This window comes from Pan troglodytes, chromosome 16, assembly GCF_028858775.2.
Source record: "Pan troglodytes isolate AG18354 chromosome 16, NHGRI_mPanTro3-v2.0_pri, whole genome shotgun sequence".
In the NCBI taxonomy this organism is placed as follows: Eukaryota; Metazoa; Chordata; class Mammalia; order Primates; family Hominidae; genus Pan; species Pan troglodytes.
In genome coordinates this window covers 64,342,181-64,361,780 of record NC_072414.2, presented here as the reverse complement: position 1 = coordinate 64,361,780, position 19,600 = coordinate 64,342,181, and the positions used below count along the sequence as shown (strand labels likewise).

The following is a 19,600-nucleotide window of genomic DNA, read 5'->3' as shown; positions in this document are numbered from 1 at the left end:
GATCTGTCTTCCTTTGGAGTTCAGGTCCTTAGCTGCCCAGGCTACATTTCCTCTAGGGAGTCTTTGTGGCAGGAAGGCAAAAGAAAGAGTAAGTGAGGCCAGGAAGATTGCAAACATTTTAATGCTGATGAGAGTTGAAAGAAATAATTTGAAGGCTTTGGGAAAAGGGGAAATAATTTATACAAGAGGAGACTGAGAAGAGCTCCAGAGCACAGGTAAAAGGAAACCCCTTCCATCAAGGTGGAGGTCCAGGAGAGGGTACAGGCAGGTGTGTGTTGCAGATACTTTTGTCAGCGAGGAGAGGGGAAGAGGGTAGGGATAGTTGAAAGTTCTCTTCTGATTGTCTGCTGAGCATAAGGGAGGTGGTGATCAAGTAGACTTGAGGAAGGTGTAGAGAATAGAATGAAGCAATGATGGAGATAGAAGATTTTCAGGGTAGCATCAAGGGCCCAGCCAAGATGGAGACCATGATTTCGCAGTGGTCCAGTCCTGCTGTTTTGTGATTTTTCTCCCTTCCCTCCAGTAGGGTACAGTAGCCGGGGTCAGGGGCACAGCAGGCAGATGTTAGATTGATCCAGGGTTGAAAGTTTTGCCCATTGGTTGTGACAGAAGAAAAGAGACAGATCGTTGGGAGTATTGGCTAGATTGCGTTTGAGGTGATGGATCACTACATGTAGGCCAGCAGGGAAGGAAGCAAGAATGAGAGAAGACTGAGAACAGAAGGGAAATGGAGGGGTCATAGTACTGGAGTCTGGAGAAGGTTCAACAGTAGGACTTTGGTGATAGAGCGTCCTTGTTATTAGAATTCCATGTCCAGAGGTGACCTGTCTGTGATGAATAAGGCAAAATTACTCTATAAGGTACTACAGGGGTAGAAAACTACCAGTGATGTTTGTCTCTTTACTGAGGGGACTAAGGAAGGGTACCAAAGATACTTTTTTTTTTAATCGTAAATATTTTCTACTGTTTGGTAGTACTGTTTGATTTTTTTTTTTTTAACCCGTATGTACTACTCTTTTTTTTTTTTTTTTTTGAGACAGTTTCACTGTATTGCCCAGGCTGGGGTGCAGTGGTGTAGCCTCCGTCTCTTGGGTTCAAGTGATTCTCCTGCCTCAGCCTCCTGAGTAGCTGGGATTACAGGGCCCACCACCATGACCAGCTAATTTGTTTGTATTTTTAGTAGAGACGGGGTCTCACCGTGTTGGCCAGGCTGGTCACTAACTCCCGACCTTAAGTGATCCGCCTGCCTCAGCCTCCCAAAGTGCTGAGATTATGGACCTGAGCCACCGCACCAAGCCTATACAACTGTTTTGATTTTAAAAAAAGATACAAAGTTTTCAGTGAACCCAAAGAGAAGAGTAGGTTTACATGAAAGCAGGGAGATGAGTGAGCTGCAGAGGTAGCAGGCTGTGGTCCGGAATGGGACCCTGGAGTGTATTATCTGTCTATGGAATCACAAGGTCTTAGATCTGAAGAGGAGTAGCTGGAATCTGGTCCCACCCTGCCATTGTTTACAGGGAAGGAAATGGGAGCCCTGAGACTTGCTCAGCTTGGCAGCAGCAAAACCAGAACCAGAAGCAACCTGTCCTGATTTCCCAGCCCTCTGGTCTGTTTTTCATGCTACCTCCTAAGCCCTGGAGGCTTCTCAATTTCCTGCTGTTCCAGCTGGACTCATGGCACATGTGCTCATGACATTGCTGGCTGACCGGGCTGTTTGCCATACTGTGCTTCCCACACGTTGGTGCTTCTCAGTGTTCAGGGTGTGGGTGGGTGTGTGTAGGGGCGGCTGTACTACTGTCCCCTGCCTATTTCCTGCCCTCTTCATAGCCAGGCAAAGTAGCAACTTGGAGGCGGAAAACCACAGTGGTGATACCCTATTTACATCCTTTACAATGACCTAGTGTCCCTCCTGTTTTGCCAGCTCTCATGTTGCTGCCTCCCCCAAACATCCCTCTCATAATTTGTTTAAACAGCAGCTATGCCCCCGTATCTACTTCTTTCAGCCCAAACCCAGATGAGTCACTGAGAGAACTTCGGACAGGGATTCTTCACCATGAGATTGATGGCAGGGAGTGGAAGAATTGTAATTCTGGAGAAACAGCCCTTAAATTAGGGGCATTGTTCTGGGAAAAAAAGTGTTTTCCTATTCAGCAGATCTGCAAAGGAGTCTGTGACTCTCCAAAAGACTACAGATTTAGGGAGTACAGTGCAGGTGTCTTTTAGAAAAATTAATTTTTTAAAAATCGAAAGATTAGGTATTTTTCTGTCTTCCAAGTAATAGTTCAGATAAACCTGGTGTTTGTGTGGCCTCTCTTATTTTGTCATGAGGGCAGCGAGCCCTGGTAGCTGCATATGGATTAGTTGTGATTTCTCCTTATGTGGCAGGCTGAGCCCCAGAGGATTAGAACTAAAGCTCAGGACTTCGGCTGTCTTTTGGATGGCTGCCTGGGTAGATATGCAGATGAGTTCTCCACACAATGATATTGGGGCTCCATGATATGTGGGGTTGGGAGTGGGAGCAAGAAGTCAGAGGATGGGGTATAGTTTTTCCTCACCCTTGCTCCTAGGTTAAGTCCTCATTGGTCTCCCTGTAGAGTCTCCTGTGGAGATGGGTTTGTAGCCTGTCTGCTTGGATGGCCCTGCAGATTCTGCCTTGAGTGTGGTCTTTGCCTTGAAGGTCTGCTTGTCCTTTTGTGTTGTAACAATGTAGTTTTAGGGTTCAAGTATGGAGCTGTGAATTGACCTGGCCCAGAGTTGCCTCAGATTCCCTCCTCTTTGCAGAATGTAGGCAGGTATTGGTGTGGGGATCCAGGGTATTTACTGGTAAGGGAAAGAATGTGTTGTTCATGATGGTAGGAAAGGCCCGCTTATTGGCTTGCTTCTTGTCAGACCAAAGAGCTGAGGTACAGCCATGTAGTAGTGCTCAAGAGGTCTGAGCAGGCTTCTGTGAGATGATCTGAGCGCTTGGATTCCTTCTGCCTGGAGATGGGTAACATTTGAGATTCCAGTTTGGTTCTGAATTCTCTCATTGCCTTCTGCCAGGCCATCCTATCCCTGACATTGTAGTGCCATAAGAAGTCATGGATGTTGTGATGCCAGTGGGATGAATATGGCTCCAGGAAAGAATAGAATAGAGAGGGGTTCATTAAGTTAAGGCTTGGGGCTATAACACCAGAGCCACCCTGAAAATCACAGGGAAGAACCAGCAGGAGGGTGAGAAGAGACAGTGTATTCATATTTTGGCTTTGGCATTTTTTCTGCATAGACAAGGGTCTGTAAAGCTATATTAGATACTATGTTGGTTCAACCCTCCACTATTAGGGTAAAATCTACCTTGGATAGAGAACCTGTTTGGGAAGAGGAAGGAAGGAAGCAAGATGGGCGGGTGACCCTGACCTTCTCTGAGGTATCAGTTGCATCATCTCAGGCCTCCTCTGCCTGATCCTTCTGTCATCTGCTCCATTAGCTCCTAGGCTTTTGCAAAACTGGAAACCCTTCATCTGGAGCCCTCAAGAGCAGTACTACTTAATATGCCAATCTGCAATGAGATAAGAAGCATATGTACCAGAATGTAAGACTGATCTCTTCATCAAGAAAATCTTGTATGAAAAAATGTTAGAACTAGACAGTGTGTTTACTCTGACATAATTGATTTACATTCAGGCTTCATGTAAGTTTTCTATATAGTGACCAGCCAGTAACACAGTTTGCAAATTGGCAGCTAATCTGCAGACCATACTTGGAGTAGCAGTGCTCTAGAGCTGCCTTTCATTCAGAAGCAGTTGTTGAGGTCATGGAGTTGTTTGTTTGGTACAGGCCAAGAGCAGTCAGAAATATAGAGCCCTGGTTAAGAAGAGCTGTCACCCAGAGCATTCAGACATGGGTCAGGGCAGCTACTGAGGAGAAGAGGGGCACAACGAGAGTGAAACAGCTGAACAGATGATCAGGCAGTGCCTATGCCAAGGGTAAATGCCATGTCCTCCCTTTCCTTTACCACAGGCGTGTGAGCTGAGGGACTAGAGCTAGGGTCTTGGTTTTGCCTGTTGCTTCTAATGGCAGGTTGGCCGCACCAAGCTTACCCTGTCTTCCTAGGGAAACGGCATACACTGGAGAAGAATGTGTTGGTTGTCTCTGTAGTCACACCTGGATGTAACCGGCTTCCTACTTTGGAGTCAGTGGAGAATTGTAAGTATCATCCTGTTCCCTGTCTTAGAAGAGCAAACACTTGTCTGAAGCTGTAACTCTGGATGGCCTGGCCTAAACTTCTGATGCTCGGCCTGGAGTCCCCCTTGACCATGGGGACCGAGGGTCACCAAGTGCTGAGAGCCATGGAAGATGAGTTTTTCCTATGCAGAAACTTAACCAGTGCTAAAGGTTGGCTGTGGAACATCACACTGGCTCTTCACTGAGTCCCACAGGACATCTACCTGGTGTACTGAATACATTTCTATTTTAGGAAAGTGTATACTTTGCTACTTTTCTCTAATAGACCCTACACTGGGGAAAGCAGGGGTTCTGGTCACTTATACTGAGATGAAGTTAAGTCATTAGTCCAGTGACTGCCTCTTGTCTTCCCTGAGCAGCATTTGGGGACTTCTCAGTCTCCAAAGTGAACAGTTGAGTTTGGCTCCTTCCTCACATTCTTGGAGGAAGTAGCTGAAGCATAGAGGAAGGGGAAAGGAGGGTGATTACAAAGGCATTGGGAGCATTGCGTGCTGCACTCACCCCTGCAGGCATCCCTGTTCCCTTTGCCAGGAGAAGACTTCTTTCATCTTTCTGCTGTGGAAACTGACCCATGAGGTAGGTGGTGCTTTGTACAGAACTCCACTCCAGCCTGACTCTTGCTGTACATCATCATCCAGGGTCTACAGAGTCACTGTGGTGACCACCCTCCCACTCTGGCCCCAGACCAGGCCATCCTACAGCTGTCTTGCTCTGGGGACATCTCCTCATTGAAAGATTTTTTAAAATATATGGTCTTACTGTTTTTTTTTTTTAGTCCAGTGATTTATATAGAATATCTGGTCTATAATCTGAGAATAGAAAACCTTAACCAACTAAATGAGTTCATTTCTGTCATTTCAGATACCCTGACCATAAATGATGACCAGTGTTTACTCCTCTCTGAGACTGTCTGGGGAGCTCTCCGAGGTAACAAATTGGGGCTGATTAAAAGAGAGAGAGAAAGGATGATGTGGGAAGGTTGGTGTTGGTGGAGTGCAGTGGCCCAGTCCCTGCTCACTGCAACCTCTGCCTCCTAGGCTCAAGCAATCTTCCCTCTTTAGCCTCCCAAGTAGCTGGGATTACAGGTGCCTGCCACCATGCCCAGCTAATTCTTGTATTTTTAGTAGAGATGGGATTTCACCATATTGCCCAGGCCAGTCTTGAACTCCTGAGTTCAAGTGATCCACCCATCTCGGCCTCCCAAAGTTCTGGGATTGCAGGTGCGTGCCACCGTGCCCAGCCAGGAAGCTTTTTTTATGGGAACAATTGGTGTGTTTTCCCGTCTCTGTGGAATTGTCCCTGGAAGTTGACAGGTTTTACCCTGTGCAGCATCAGCAACTGCTGCTGCCCTAGTCAGGGGCTCTGGGAAGCAGTGGGAGAGTCTGTGGGCTGATGCTCTAGGTGCCAGCAGGGGACAGGTAGCTGGGGGCAGGGGGAATGATGCTACCACAGACACTGTCTGTCCAGCTCTTGCTAAAGACATGTAATTGGAAAGGTTTTTTTAAAAGGAAAACTATAACAAAAGAAATAGATACATGCAAAAAAAAAGATAAATAGTAGTGAAATATTTAGAACTACATTATTTCTGGAGAAAATGAGTTTACTGGCTAAACTATTGGCCCTTGCCCTTCTTCTGGGTTTACTGAGAAGGCATTTGGTGCCTAGATACAGACTTAGCCAAATATCTCTCCCACTTTTGGTAAACCCTCTGCTGGTGAATGATGTGGGAAACTCTCTCGGAATTCCACACCTTGCTTTAGTTTGTCTTCATTCCCTTGCTCCACTTCTATGCTTGGAGCAACAGCATGCTGCCTCCCCTTCCTGCCCTCTTGTACCTTTCATGCAGGTGCTGATGGTGAGTCAGGCTAGAGGTAAGGGAGGACCTGGAACTCCAGAATGCTGGGTGTCAGAGTCAGAGTGGGGAGAAGCCAAAACAGTACACTAGCAGTCTGCTCAAATCAGGTGCTGAGTGACTGCTGAGGTCTCATGGATTCTTTCACTTTGAAATTGGGGACTCTGATAATTTTCATGGGGCTTCTGCAGGGTTTCCAGAAGAGGGGCCCCAGCTGTTGAGAACATACAATACTCTGGGTTCAACATACCTGTGTGTGGGCCTTGCTAGACTCTAGGAGACAGTGTCAGTGGACTAGGGGAGTCCTTCTGGGGCAGTTGCTGTCCACCACACCTCAGCTCCCTATAGCTGGGTCTCTTCTCAGACTCTGAAGAGGAAGAGTGGATGATTTTTTTTATCTTCTAGGTCCAGCCATGAACCCAGGCTCCTTGGAAATGCAAGCTTATGATCACTTTCTCACAATTTATTCTGGGACCCCTTTTCTCAGCTCTCTTAGCTCCTGATAGGGGTTATCCATGAAAAGTCCAACTCTTGCAGGCTGACTTGTCTCTGTGTCTGTCCTCATGAGTATATGTCTTGGCCTCTCTCCTCAATATTCTTGTCAAGGCACAGGAAATATAGATAAGAGGTATGTGGGTTTTGAAGGTTAGTATGTTGTAAGGAAGGGCACTAAAACCCTTACTCTGACATCTCCCAAAATGAAATACAGAAGTAAAGATGGATAGTGGCTTCCTAATATCCCCTTTTCATCAGTGTTAAAAATCGTCAAGCCTACACTACATCCATTTTCACTGTGTACCCAAATGTTATGCTCTGCTACATTGAGAACCTTCCAAATAGAGACATCTCTTTTTCCACTCCCTGAGTCTTTACTCTGCCTCTCTACATCTTCCTAGGTCTGGAGACTTTTAGCCAGCTTGTTTGGAAATCTGCTGAGGGCACAGTAAGTGTGGACCCTCAAAAAGGGCTCCTTTTTCATCTCTGGGGTTGGATCCCAATATTGAGAATCCTAGAAAAATCTTGTTTTGCCTTAGGATCCTGGTGGCTTGAGATAGCCCCAGTAGAAATGGAAGAGGAGATGTGAGTGGAAAACTGGTTTGGTAGATTTGGTCTGTTTGGAATCACTGTAATTTGGTCCCCCTGAGTCATCATTTAGTAATGACCTTGAGGCCACACTGCTTTGAAGAAAATAAACTATGTTAACAGGAAAATCCAGAATTTGTAGGCTGAGTGGTGTATGGGACAGTTGTATTAGGCTGGCGTTGGACAATTGCTCTCTGGGAAGGTGGCTGCTTATGGTCATTTATAGAGGTGGGGAGCATTTGGGGAGAGAGCGACCCTGAGAACAGTCACAGATTGGCTTTTTAAGAATCCTAGGAGAGTTGTCTTCATCTCCCTGTGCCCCCATAGTAAGCTTCCTTTGAAACTGACATATTCAATGTTTGTTCTGCACAGTTCTTTATCAACAAGACTGAGATTGAGGACTTTCCCCGCTTTCCTCACCGGGGCTTGCTGTTGGATACATCTCGCCATTACCTGCCACTCTCTAGCATCCTGGACACTCTGGTAACCAGGCCTTAAGGCCTTCTTCACACTTAAGAGTTCTGGGGTGATGGAGCAACGGACAGACCAAGTTCCAAATTCTTAAAGAGTTAGAGAGGGAATGTATGGACTGGGTGTGGTGGCTCATGCCTGTAATCCCAACACTTTGGGAGGCCGAGGTGGGCGGATCACCTGAAGTCAGAAGTTCAAGGCCAGCCTGGCCAACATGGTGAAACTCTGTCTCTACTAAAAATACAAAAATTAGCTGGGCATGGTGGTGCATGCTTGTAATCCCAGCTACCTGGGAGGCTGAGGCAGGAGAATCGCTTGAACCCGGGAGGCAGAGGTTGCAGTGGGTGGAGATCACGCCACTGCACTCCAGCCTGGGTGAAAGAGTGAGACGCTGTCTCAAAAAAAAAAAAAAAAAAAAAAGATTGTATGTAATTCTATGAGCTCCTGGGAAAAATGTAGAAGATGAGCTGTTCCAAGACTCAAAAAATAACAGAGTGACTTAAATCTACCTTACAGGCTACTGTAGATCAATGTTCAGGCTCTTTCCAGGGATACAGATGTTTAGGGGAATTGGCTTCATTGGCAGAGCTAACTATATTTGTTTTTGAGACAGGGTCTCAATTTTTTTTTTTTTTTTTTTTTGTATTTTTTGTAGAGCTGGGGTTTCGTCATGTTACCCAGGCTGGTCTTGAACTCCTGGGCTCAAGCAGTCTGCCCACCTTGGCCTGCCAGAGTGGTAGAATTACAGGCATGAGTCACTACACCTGGCCGGCAGAGCTAACTTTAGTTAGAACAAGGTCATAGGAGAGAGACGTTCAAAGCCTTAACTTGGGGCCAGGTGCAGTGGCTCACACCTGTAATCCTAGCACTCTGGGAGGCCAAGGCGGGTGGATTGCCCGAGCTCAGGAGTTTGAGACTAACCTGGCCAAGATGGTGAAACCCCATCTCTACTGAAAATACAAAAAATTAGCCAGGCGCGATGGCGCAAACCTGTAGTCCCAGCTACTCAGGAGTCTGTGGTGGGAGAATCACCTGAGCCTGGGGAGATCAAGGATGCATGAACTGTGATTGCACCACTGCACTCCAGCCTGGACAACAGAGACCCTGTCTCAAAAATAAATAAATAAATAAATAAATAAGTGAATGAAGGAAGGAAGGAAGGAGGCTGAGGCATGAGAAGCACTTGAACCTGGGAGGTGGAGGTTGCAGTGAGCTGAGATTGTGCCACTGCACTCCAGCCTGGGCGACACAGCAAGACTCTGTCTCAAAAAAAAAAAAAAAGCCTTACCTGGGGAAGTTCCTAACTCTCTTGAGTTTAATGTGCAGTCTTATCTGACAGTTCCCAATCCAGTTCCTGTGTCTGCCTTTTCCTTTGCTCCTGTGACGGAACCAAAGGAGGCCACACATCTGCCAGCCTTTGCTTCTGAGATTATGAGTTAAGAGGCTACTAAGTTCCCAGGAGGTCTCACAGTTGGGCTTAACATCAGTCAGACAACCGAACACAAATGGCAAGAGGAAGTGTTGATCTTCAGGCTTTTGGAAGATTCCAGGCTACCACAGTAGCTGCAGCCCTCCTCTTAATGTGGCCAGAATTTATTTCAAGAAGAGGAAAGACCACTTCTATCATCCATCTTTGGATGTGTTCTGGGAAAAGTAGAAGTGTGCTGGGCCTTCCCTCCATGCCATCCCTCCCTGATGGGAAGGTTTGATAGACCCCATAAATACTTCATTGAGAGCTGAGGCAGGTCAAGCCTGTAGGGGTGTGTGGAGCGGCCTGAGAGCTCGCCCAACATCGCAAGTTTGAGGCTGAAACCGGAGAGATTGTGATGGGTTCACAGTGTGCACTTTAACCTACAGGATGTCATGGCGTACAATAAATTGAACGTGTTCCACTGGCATCTGGTAGATGATCCTTCCTTCCCATATGAGAGCTTCACTTTTCCAGAGCTCATGAGAAAGGTATGTTCCTGTTTCACTCAGACCAAGTTTATGGGTCAATGTCTGAATCTGGCTGTGGCCCTGCTGGCAAGAACAGGGTCTCTCATCCTAACCAGCCAGTTTTAGACCAATATAGGGGAAGGACACTGGATTTGGAGTCAGGAGACTTGAGTTCAAGTCCAAAACTTTGCCGATAATTTGCCTTGTGACCTTCAGGAGAGAATCTCTTCTGGCCTTATTCCCTTTTTATGTATTTATATTCTGTTAAATGGACATAGTATTAATACCTACCATGATTATCTCACTGGCATTATGATACTCAGATAAAACAGATGTGATAACTTCTGGGAAATTATGATCAAGTTTTTTGAAGATAGTCCCTGACACCAAAGGGCTATGGGCAGGTTTTCTGATATCTGGGGAGTCTTGTGGGCATTTTGAGTATCTTCTACTCTGCTAGCTTTCAGGAAGTGTGAACCTGAAGGGTGTCTTGTGCCTTTCAGGGGTCCTACAACCCTGTCACCCACATCTACACAGCACAGGATGTGAAGGAGGTCATTGAATACGCACGGCTCCGGGGTATCCGTGTGCTTGCGGAGTTTGACACTCCTGGCCACACTTTGTCCTGGGGACCAGGTAAGAATGATGTCTGGGACCAGAGGGACTCTGCTTGTTATGCTCAGAGTGAAGCTTCAGGGCACTGGCTCATGGAAGTGGCATATCCCAGCCTTGGTCCTTGGAAGAATGTTTTCCATCGACTTCTTCCACCTGGGAATTTAGATAGGAAGAACTCACTTTGGACAATGGAGGCTGCTTCTTACTATTAAAATATGTACTGTTAGGCTATGTAAGGGCACATTTTTCTCAGATGCCGTTGCAGGTAGTTGTGCCTAGAGTGGATGCTGAGGAATCTGACCACCAGGGTAGAATCTGAAAGAAAGAAGCCCAAGGGCAGCCTGCAGAGGTCAGAGTCAGTCAGTACCCCTGCTCCCTTTCTTCTGTATACCCTCAGCCCTCCAGTGTGAGCCCCCAACGCAGGTTAAATGACAGTTGAAAAGGGCTACTGGCCTGATAGAAAACTGAAGATAGTGGCCGGGCGTGGTGGCTCATGTCTGTAATCCCACCACTTTTGGAGGCCAAGGCGGGTGGATCACCTGAGGTCAGGAGTTCAAGACCAGCCTGGCCAACATGGTGAAACTCCATCTCTACTAAAAATACAAAAATTAGCCAGGCATGGTGGCAGGCACCTGTAATCCCAGCTACTCGGGAGGCTGAGGCAGGAGAATCGCTTGAACCCAGGAGGCAGAGGTTGCAGTGAGCCAAGATCATGCCACTGTACTCCAGCCTGGGCGACCGAACAAGACTCTGTCTCAAAAACAAACAAACAACAACAACCAAAAAAAAAACCCTGAAGATATCTTGTGACCTCAGTGTCAGGAAGTAGTCTCTGGGCCAAGGGAGATATCCCTTAGGAAATGTAAAAAGATTCTGGGTGATGGTTGACCCCACCTACAGGAGGAGATAGAGAAGAAAGATTTTGCCAGTTTGGCTGGATTAGGCTCTCTCTCTGCCTAAAGGCCTGTGAGGAGAGCAGCCTTGGGAGCAAGGGTAGCACCTGCTAGAAGCAGTGTGTCCAGGCAAGAGTGTGCGCACTGACAGTTTTCTGGCTGGAACTTAGCCTCTGCCTATGATTGTGGATATATTTGTATCTTTTTACTGTGACTAAATGGTGGTGACTATCAGTGTCTGTGAGTGCCTAAGTGTGCCTACCTAAATGTGTGTGATGTTTATGAATACACTTGTCTTGCTTTGTGTGACTCGTGTCCTTACCTGTAGGACTGTGCATGGGGGTTTATGTATTTGTGACACTCATATGGGGTTTTCTCTTGGCTTAGGTATCCCTGGATTACTGACTCCTTGCTACTCTGGGTCTGAGCCCTCTGGCACCTTTGGACCAGTGAATCCCAGTCTCAACAATACCTATGAGTTCATGAGCACATTCTTCTTAGAAGTCAGCTCTGTCTTCCCAGATTTTTATCTTCATCTTGGAGGAGATGAGGTTGATTTCACCTGCTGGTATGAGCCCTTTGATCTTCCCACTGTGGCCTGATCAGTTGCTTACTCAGAATAGAAGTTAGCACCCGAGGGGCTGCTTAGCTCAGCTGCTGCTCTCAGGGGTCTGTATGGGCTCACATTGCTCAGGTCTTAGGCCTTCCTCTGCCCATCTACATAGAGATCCTACCTGATTTTGGCAAGGCTTTCACTGTGAACCTCTTCCTTCCTACTCTCATATCCTTGAGGTATTGATAGAAAAACCAGCCCTGGGCACAGAATTGTCTTGGAAAAGTTCAGGATAGAGAAAAATAATCCCTGTTATGAAGGCTTAAAATTGTCTAGTTGAAGAGTCAAGACACAGAATTCAACACTAATAGATGACAATGTCTAATTAGTATTCAGTTGTAAAGTCCAAACCCTTGGTTCTAGTAAGCTCAAAAGAGGCTGAGGGGCTTCTTTGAGAAGAGGGCGCTAGAGCTGAATCTGGGGAAATCAATTTGGCTTTTTGGAGATGTGAGCAGGGGAAAATATTCCAGAAGGAGAACAATGTGAGCAAAATGTGGACGTCATAACGCAAGGGATCTGCAGCAGGTGTTAGACAGCAAGGCTTGTCATCCAACTGGAAGAGCAGATAGGAAAGCCGAAATCCAGTGTGCTGGAGCTTCAAGTTAAGACCTTGGATTCTCATGTTGCAGTCCAGAGAGGATTAACATGTTTTCTCTTTGGGAGTTTGAACTTAAAACTCTTCAGGTCCAGACTCAGCCTTTCTCAGCCTGTGTCAACAGCCCACCTGCTTCACATAACTTTGCTTGGCCACACTTTCCACATGTAGGGCTTCTGAGATCCTTGCTTATTTGATTTTTCAGGTGAAAAGAGGAAGTTATAGGGGGCCAGGTGACTAATCCCCAGGCATTAGGCTTTCAGGATGTTGAAAGATTAATCTTCATTTTTCTCTTGGGATTCAGGAAGTCCAACCCAGAGATCCAGGACTTTATGAGGAAGAAAGGCTTCGGTGAGGACTTCAAGCAGCTGGAGTCCTTCTACATCCAGACGTGAGGAAGGAAGGAGGGTGGGTGGGGTCCCTTGGGGGTCCTCCTGTGGGGTCCTCCCTTTCCATACCGAGTCAGGCCCTGCTTGGCCACTGTCTGGTCCCTGCAGGGTTCCCTTGTCCTTTGTCCCATCCTTTCAGATTTGGAGTGGTTGGTTTTCAGCCCTGGGGAAAGACACTGCTTAATGAGGAATAGGCCCCTGGCCAGGCTCAACCCCTAGAGCACTGGCACAAACAGTCTAGAACCCATCTGAGCTAAGCAGACACTTACTAGACACTCCTCTCCTCTCCAGGCTGCTGGACATCGTCTCTTCTTATGGCAAGGGCTATGTGGTGTGGCAGGAGGTGTTTGATAATAAAGTAAAGGTGAGCCGGGGCAGAGAAGAGAAGAAGCCACCAGCAGTGCCTCCCTCTGGTCTCCCCAGCTCCTCCCTGCCTCTACAGAGACTGATCCTCCTGGTTTGGATTGGGCTTTAATGGTCGGAGCACTCTCCTTTTCTCTCTAGAAAGGCCACAGAGTGCTGGGTGCATTGGCTCACGCCTGTAATCCAAGCACTTTGGTAGGCCAAGGCAGGGGGATTGCTTGAGCCTAGGAGTTCAAGACCAGCCTGGCCAACATAGCAAAACCCTCGTCTCTACAAAAAATACAAAAATCAGGAGGCTAAGGTGGGGGTACTGCTTGAGCCCAGGAGGCACAGGTTGCTGTGAGCCAAGATGTGCCTCTGCACTCAACCCTGGGCAACAGAGTGAGACCCTGTCTCAAAAAAACCAAAGGCCGCTGTGGTAAGAGCCCTGGGTTTATGTGTCAGAGTTTCTATCTTCCCTCACTACAAACTTAATTAAGAACTATTTCTGCTGTTAGGTTACTTGGATAGGCTGGATTTTTCTTCCTAAATCATAGATGAGGGTCTTCTGGGTCTGTGGGACCAAGGTTACCTTCTCCTTTATTGTTGATCAGTAAGATCCCAGTCTCCTGTCACATGCAAGGACTCTTCAGGAACCTTGTCCCATCCCCAGAAACATCTGGAGACTTTTGGACATGGCAGCTCCTGGGTCCCACTGCTTGCCTCCCTCAGCTCACAGCTGGTAGTACTAGCTCTGTGTGGACAGGGAGGCTGCAGAGGGACGGGGAGGAGAGCTGCAGGGAGGCCTCTTAGGGCCCTGGATTCCTTGGCCTCTGTCCTGAGGTGTGAGCTCAATGGTCAGGAGTCACAGAGACATACTTTGCTGCTGGGGAACAGAGGGAGCACATACCTGTTGTCCCATGTTGCCTGTGTATGAATAAGGCCCAGGAATCTCCTCAGCTTTGTGTCCTTACTGCCATTTGACCTTTTATAACAGATTCAGCCAGACACAATCATACAGGTGTGGCGAGAGGATATTCCAGTGAACTATATGAAGGAGCTGGAACTGGTCACCAAGGCCGGCTTCCGGGCCCTTCTGTCTGCCCCCTGGTACCTGAACCGTATATCCTATGGCCCTGACTGGAAGGATTTCTACGTAGTGGAACCCCTGGCATTTGAAGGTGAAAGCAGAGAGCTCTCCTTGCTAACCAAAGGAGGCTGGGTTGGGGCACAGGATGGGAGGCAGGAAGGTCTGGGCCAGCCATTTCCAGTTAGTAAATGAAACAACTTAGCTGGGGTGAGGGCCACATTGGGAAGGTGGTTGAGAGGGACCCTGGAGTTACCCCACCATCACCAGACTGTTGTTGCTTGTTTTCCCTCAGGTACCCCTGAGCAGAAGGCTCTGGTGATTGGTGGAGAGGCTTGTATGTGGGGAGAATATGTGGACAACACAAACCTGGTCCCCAGGCTCTGGTAAGGGTTTTCGGGGGGAGGTGGAGGGTTGGGCCTGAGAGCAGGAGTTCTCCCTTAGAGACCCAATCCCATCTAGCCACCTCTGGACTAGTACCCTTCTTTCAGGCCTGAGAGAGAGCAGGCTGTGCAACGAGCCTTCTGAAGATTTGTGTGCAATATTCACTCTCCACATGACTTCCGTCTATATCCCTCCAGCTGCCCTTTGGTATGTGGGATAGGGATTGTTAACCTTACTTCCCAGAGAGATAATGAGGCCTGGAGAACATAGGTGAGTTGCTCAAGACCCAGCACAAGCATCCATGATTCCTGTAATAAGGCTTCCCTCTGCTGTTTTCACTGCAGCCTTACCAAGTATGCTTGGGTGTGCAAAGTTTACATTTTAAGGACCTCTGCTGCTGCCACTGTCATTGTGGTTAATGATGGCTTTAAGGTTTATTCTTATTCCCGTATCTTTGAGAGAGGAAGAGAGTGGGATTGCTACCCACATTTTAATGAAGGTGGAGCTGAGCCGTAGAACTCTCTGGGAGCCATCCAACCTGGCTGTGGCTCATAACAAGGTATTGATCACTTCCTTTGGCCTGAGTGAGTCCAGGGTGAGTCCAGGGTGCCTAGACAAGAGGTAGCAGCCTGTGGATGTCCAGCACCTTTGCAGGGAATACAGGGCCCAATCTGGCACATGCCCCTTTTCCTCCAGGCCCAGAGCAGGGGCTGTTGCCGAAAGGCTGTGGAGCAACAAGTTGACATCTGACCTGACATTTGCCTATGAACGTTTGTCACACTTCCGCTGTGAGTTGCTGAGGTAAGCAAGCTGTGGGGCCTTCGCAAGGCGGAGTAGGCCAGATCCAGGGCTGGGGAACCCCTTAGAGAGAGGAAGACAATAATTAACAATAGCTAACACTTACAGAGGCTTATAGTCAGCCCTCATCCATGGATTCAACCAACTGCGATAAAAAGTATTCAGGAAAAAAAAATACAACAAAAAATGATACAAATAAAAAATACTGTATAACAACTATTTACATAGCATTTATATTGTATTAGGTATAAGTAATCTAAGATCATTTCAAGTATATGGGAAGTTGTACATTGGTTATATGCAAATACTATGTCATTTTTATATAAGGGACTTGAGCATCCTTGGATTTTGGTATCCACGGGGGTCCTGAAACAAATCCCCTGTGGATACTGAGGGACAACTGTATTTTGTGGCAAACACTGTGCTAAGTTTGTTACAAATATTGTCTCATTTAGTCTTCACCACAACCCCATGAGACAGGTGCATTTTAGAGATAGACACTGAAGCACAGAGTTCAGTACCTTGCCCAAAGTCACTAAGAAGCAGGATTTGAACCAGGCTGACTTACAGGATCTCATGACACCTTTGCCTCTGTCAGGGATGTGCCTGTGTAAGATAGTCATTTCCCTGATTCCTTCGTTGGCTAGGTCTTGAGTACTTGGGGGACATAGCCTAGTGCAGAGCAGAGTCCTGGGCTGAGAGTCAAGCATGATGGTGTCTAAGCCTCAATTATGTCATTCACTGGGTAACTTCCAGCTGGTTCTCTAAGCATGTTGCTTACTTGGATGATAAGGGAAGCATGCCTAGAGGTCCCCTAAGGAGATTGGTCAGGTTATAGACTGAGACCCAAGGACAGGATTTCGCATCCATATTCATGGACAGGACAGCACCTAAGTCCCCCAATGCCACCATATTTACAGCATTTTAGAGTCAGGAACAGAGGGCTAAGTAGACCAAGAGCATTGGCTGCCTTTCAGACATCCATCTATTTTCTAAAGGGATTGAGTTATTTGGGGTTAGGGTACAGAGATGGGCAGGATATAAATAGATGTCGCCAACGTTTCTGGATCTCCAAGACCTGTATCAGAATCACCTGAGGCACCTGTTCAGCTTGCAGATTCTTGCCAATACTTTGCCCCACCCCAAGTGAGAATCTCTGGAATTGAGATGCCCAGGTACATTTGGTGTACAGTGACAGTTTGAGAGTCACCGAAATGGGGAAGGAGAGACTGTTGACTGGTGTGAAAAGTGTTGCTGGGGCCCCTTCTGAGGGGCTTATCTTGCCATTTCTTCATGTCCTCTTGCAGGCGAGGTGTCCAGGCCCAACCCCTCAATGTAGGCTTCTGTGAGCAGGAGTTTGAACAGACCTGAACCCCAGGCACCCAGGAGGGTGCTGGCTGTAGGTGAATGGTAGTAGAGCCAGGCTTCCACTGCATCCTGGCCAGGGGATGGAGCCCCTTGCCTGCATGCCTCTTGCCTGCGTGCCCCTGTGCTTGGAGAGAAAGGGGCCGGTGCTGGCGCTCGCATTCAATAAAGAGTAATGTGGCATTTTTCTATAATAAACATGGATTACCTGTGTTTAAAAAAAAAAGTGTGAATGGCGTTAGGGTAAGGGCACAGCCAGGCTGGAGTCAGTGTCTGCCCCTGAGGTCTTTTAAGTTGAGGGCTGGGAATGAAACTTATAGCCTTTGTGCTGTTCTGCCTTGCCTGTGAGCTATGTCACTCCCCTCCCACTCCTGACCATATTCCAGACACCTGCCCTAATCCTCAGCCTGCTCACTTCACTTCTGCATTATATCTCCAAGGCGTTGGTATATGGAAAAAGATGTAGGGGCTTGGAGGTGTTCTGGACAGTGGGGAGGGCTCCAGACCCAACCTGGTCACAGAAGAGCCTCTCCCCCATGCATACTCATCCACCTCCTTCCCCTAGAGCTATTCTCCTTTGGGTTTCTTGCTGCTTCAATTTTATACAACCATTATTTAAATATTATTAAACACATATTGTTCTCTAGGCACTGTGGTAGTGGGTTTTTTTGTTGTTTTTGTTTTTGAGACTGTCTCAAAAACTCTGTCCCCAGGCTGACAGTGCAGTGGCACAATCTTGGCTCACTGCAGCCTCTGCCTCCCGGGTTCAAGCGATTCTCGTGCATCAGCCTCCTGAGTAACTGGAATTATAGGCACGTGCCACCACGTCCATCTAATTCATATATATATATATATTTTTTTTTTTTTCTGAGACGGAGTCTCACTGTCACACAGGCTGGAGTGCAGTGGCACGATCTCGACTCACTGCAAGCTCCACCTCCTGGGTTCACGCCATTCTCCTGCCTCAGCCTCCCCAGTAGCTGGGACTACAGGCGCCCGCCACCACGCCCGGCTAATTTTTTGTATTTTTAGTAGAGATGGGGTTTCTCCGTGTTAGCCAGGATGGTCTCGATCTCCTGACCTCGTGATCCGCCCGCCTTGGCCTCCCAAAGTGCTGGGATTACAGGCGTGAGCCACCGCGCCCGGCCGAATTCATCTATTTTTAGTAGAGATGGGGTTTCACTATATCGGCCAGGCTGGTCTTGAACTCATGACCTCAGATGTTCACTTGTCTTGGCCTCCCAAAGTGCTGGGATTAGAGGCGTGAGCCACCGCACGCGGGCCTGTGGTAAATTGTTGAATTTGAAGGACTCAGAGGCCCTGGTCAATTCCAAAATAACGTAGGCGACTTCCATCCCCCTCCTCCCAACCATTTTCAGCCCAAAGCATCTTCGCAGGGAATGGATGGCTGCGTGGAGGTGGGCGGTGGCTCTGGAGAGGGTCTTTGCAGGTGTGATTTTCTCTAGAAGGAAATGTCTCGTCGTGGATCCAGACTGCCCCCTCCTGGTTTCAGATGCAGAAGTGATACTGTAAGCCTGAGGCGGGGGCAGTAATGCATCGCAGCCATTTTAGGTGAGGATTTCCTTGGTGGTTATTTGTTAAGTTCTTTGGCTGGGCCCTGGGCTGGGGTAACAGTGGACAGGTTCCAGGCATTTTTTTCAGAAAGCTTCCAGTGTAGTGGATACAGAAACTTCGGGAAGGCAGGGCTGAGAAGGATCTGAGTAAAACTCGGTCCTTCAACACCATCCTTCAGCCCCTGGGTCGTGTTCCTTCGAGGTCCTGGTGGGAGGTAGACCAGCCTAGCCTTGTGCTGTTCCTGTAAGGACAGGGTGGGCATTTTCTACCAACAGAATTCTTGGAATTTTCACACAGCCCAGCCTAGCCAAGTCCAGGGCTGTAGCCCAGATACACAAGTTAAGGTCCCAGCACTGGCACCCACGACAGGAGCCCCCTTACCTCTATTACCCAGAAGCTTGTAGGAGGGGTGGTCCGCAGACAAGGACCCTGCACAGGTGCGACCCTGCTTCCCTCCTGGTCATAACTTTCATGTTACTATTGCTTGGGATAATGTTAAGTAAAAATAGCAGACACTGAGTTTTAAGTCTCAAGTGGATGAAGGCAGAGATCGTGATACACTTGAGTTAAAGCAGTAGGGTTCTGTCATTTTCTATTCCTGTTGTAAACATTTTCTTTAATGTTATTATTTTTACCACTAAACTAACGTGGCCTGGTCACGACTTTCATTGGTAAAGTGTGCTGTTCCTCACCCTCCACCGTTGCTCCTTTGGTCCATTGATCATAAAAGCATTTACCTGAAGGTCGTCAGACCTCGAATGCCGACAGGTCAACTGCAGTGGCCTGCAGTTACCACCCAGTCTGTTCCAATGCACAGAATCGCTGTTCCCCCAACTCATCTCCCTTCACCTAGGCTGTAAATTGAGAGTCCCACCCCTGAGCGGAACACAGGCCATCTTGTGTGCTGTGCACCACCAGGGGGCGGGGAAGTTTCCAGACTGACTTCCTGGCTCCAGTCATCCTAGGAAAAGAGTTCTCCAGTCGCTCCCCACCCCCACCCCTTCCCATTCCAGGAGTCTATTAAGGAGGCAAAGCAGGCCTAACGGGTATCAAAGCAAAGGAGTGAATGGAGACTGGGAGAGTCTTCAACCTCTCCTCTCCTTGGTAGGAGCTGAGGCTGCATGCCAGGTACCTTCCCTTCGAGGAATCTAATAAAGCTCGGTCACTGGTGTTTTCAGGTGCTTCTCAAAGGATTGCCATAGGGGTAGGATATCAGGATGTGGGAGCACAGTTGCCACCACAGCACTAGTGATGGAGAGTCATTGCCCCTAGACTTCTGGGACAGTGAGACTGTGAGGAAAGCTGAAATGATACTGGGAAAGGGTGAAAGAAAGGATGTAGGTGGAATTTATTTAGTATTAATGTAGGTACACATA

General features: G+C 47.8%; 1 protein-coding gene across 11 annotated transcripts in view; it reads left to right on the top strand.

Annotated features, from left to right (window-relative positions):
• Positions 1 to 19,600, top strand: part of CELF6 (CUGBP Elav-like family member 6) — a 91,749-nt gene that overhangs the window by 15,769 nt on the left and 56,380 nt on the right. For 8 of the 11 annotated variants that reach the window (XR_010151783.1, XM_063795248.1, XM_063795243.1 and 5 more), the window contains exons 2-13: positions 4,093 to 4,185; positions 5,086 to 5,151; positions 6,973 to 7,019; positions 7,532 to 7,642; positions 9,488 to 9,589; positions 10,072 to 10,204; positions 11,464 to 11,644; positions 12,589 to 12,675; positions 12,965 to 13,037; positions 14,013 to 14,196; positions 14,398 to 14,488; positions 15,183 to 15,287. Coding sequence is in view for 10 of the 11 variants with exons in the window: in XM_063795248.1 (XP_063651318.1) it covers positions 4,093 to 4,185; positions 5,086 to 5,151; positions 6,973 to 7,019; positions 7,532 to 7,642; positions 9,488 to 9,589; positions 10,072 to 10,204; positions 11,464 to 11,644; positions 12,589 to 12,675; positions 12,965 to 13,037; positions 14,013 to 14,196; positions 14,398 to 14,488; positions 15,183 to 15,287 (1,273 nt within the window). In the remaining variant the exon portion in view is untranslated. Of the gene's footprint in view, positions 1 to 4,092; positions 4,186 to 5,085; positions 5,152 to 6,972; positions 7,020 to 7,531; positions 7,643 to 9,487; positions 9,590 to 10,071; positions 10,205 to 11,463; positions 11,645 to 12,588; positions 12,676 to 12,964; positions 13,038 to 14,012; positions 14,197 to 14,397; positions 14,489 to 15,182; positions 15,288 to 16,591; positions 16,876 to 19,600 lie in introns of those variants that run through there. The other 3 variants (XM_016927146.3, XM_063795250.1, XM_063795251.1) reach the window with 3 other exon arrangements.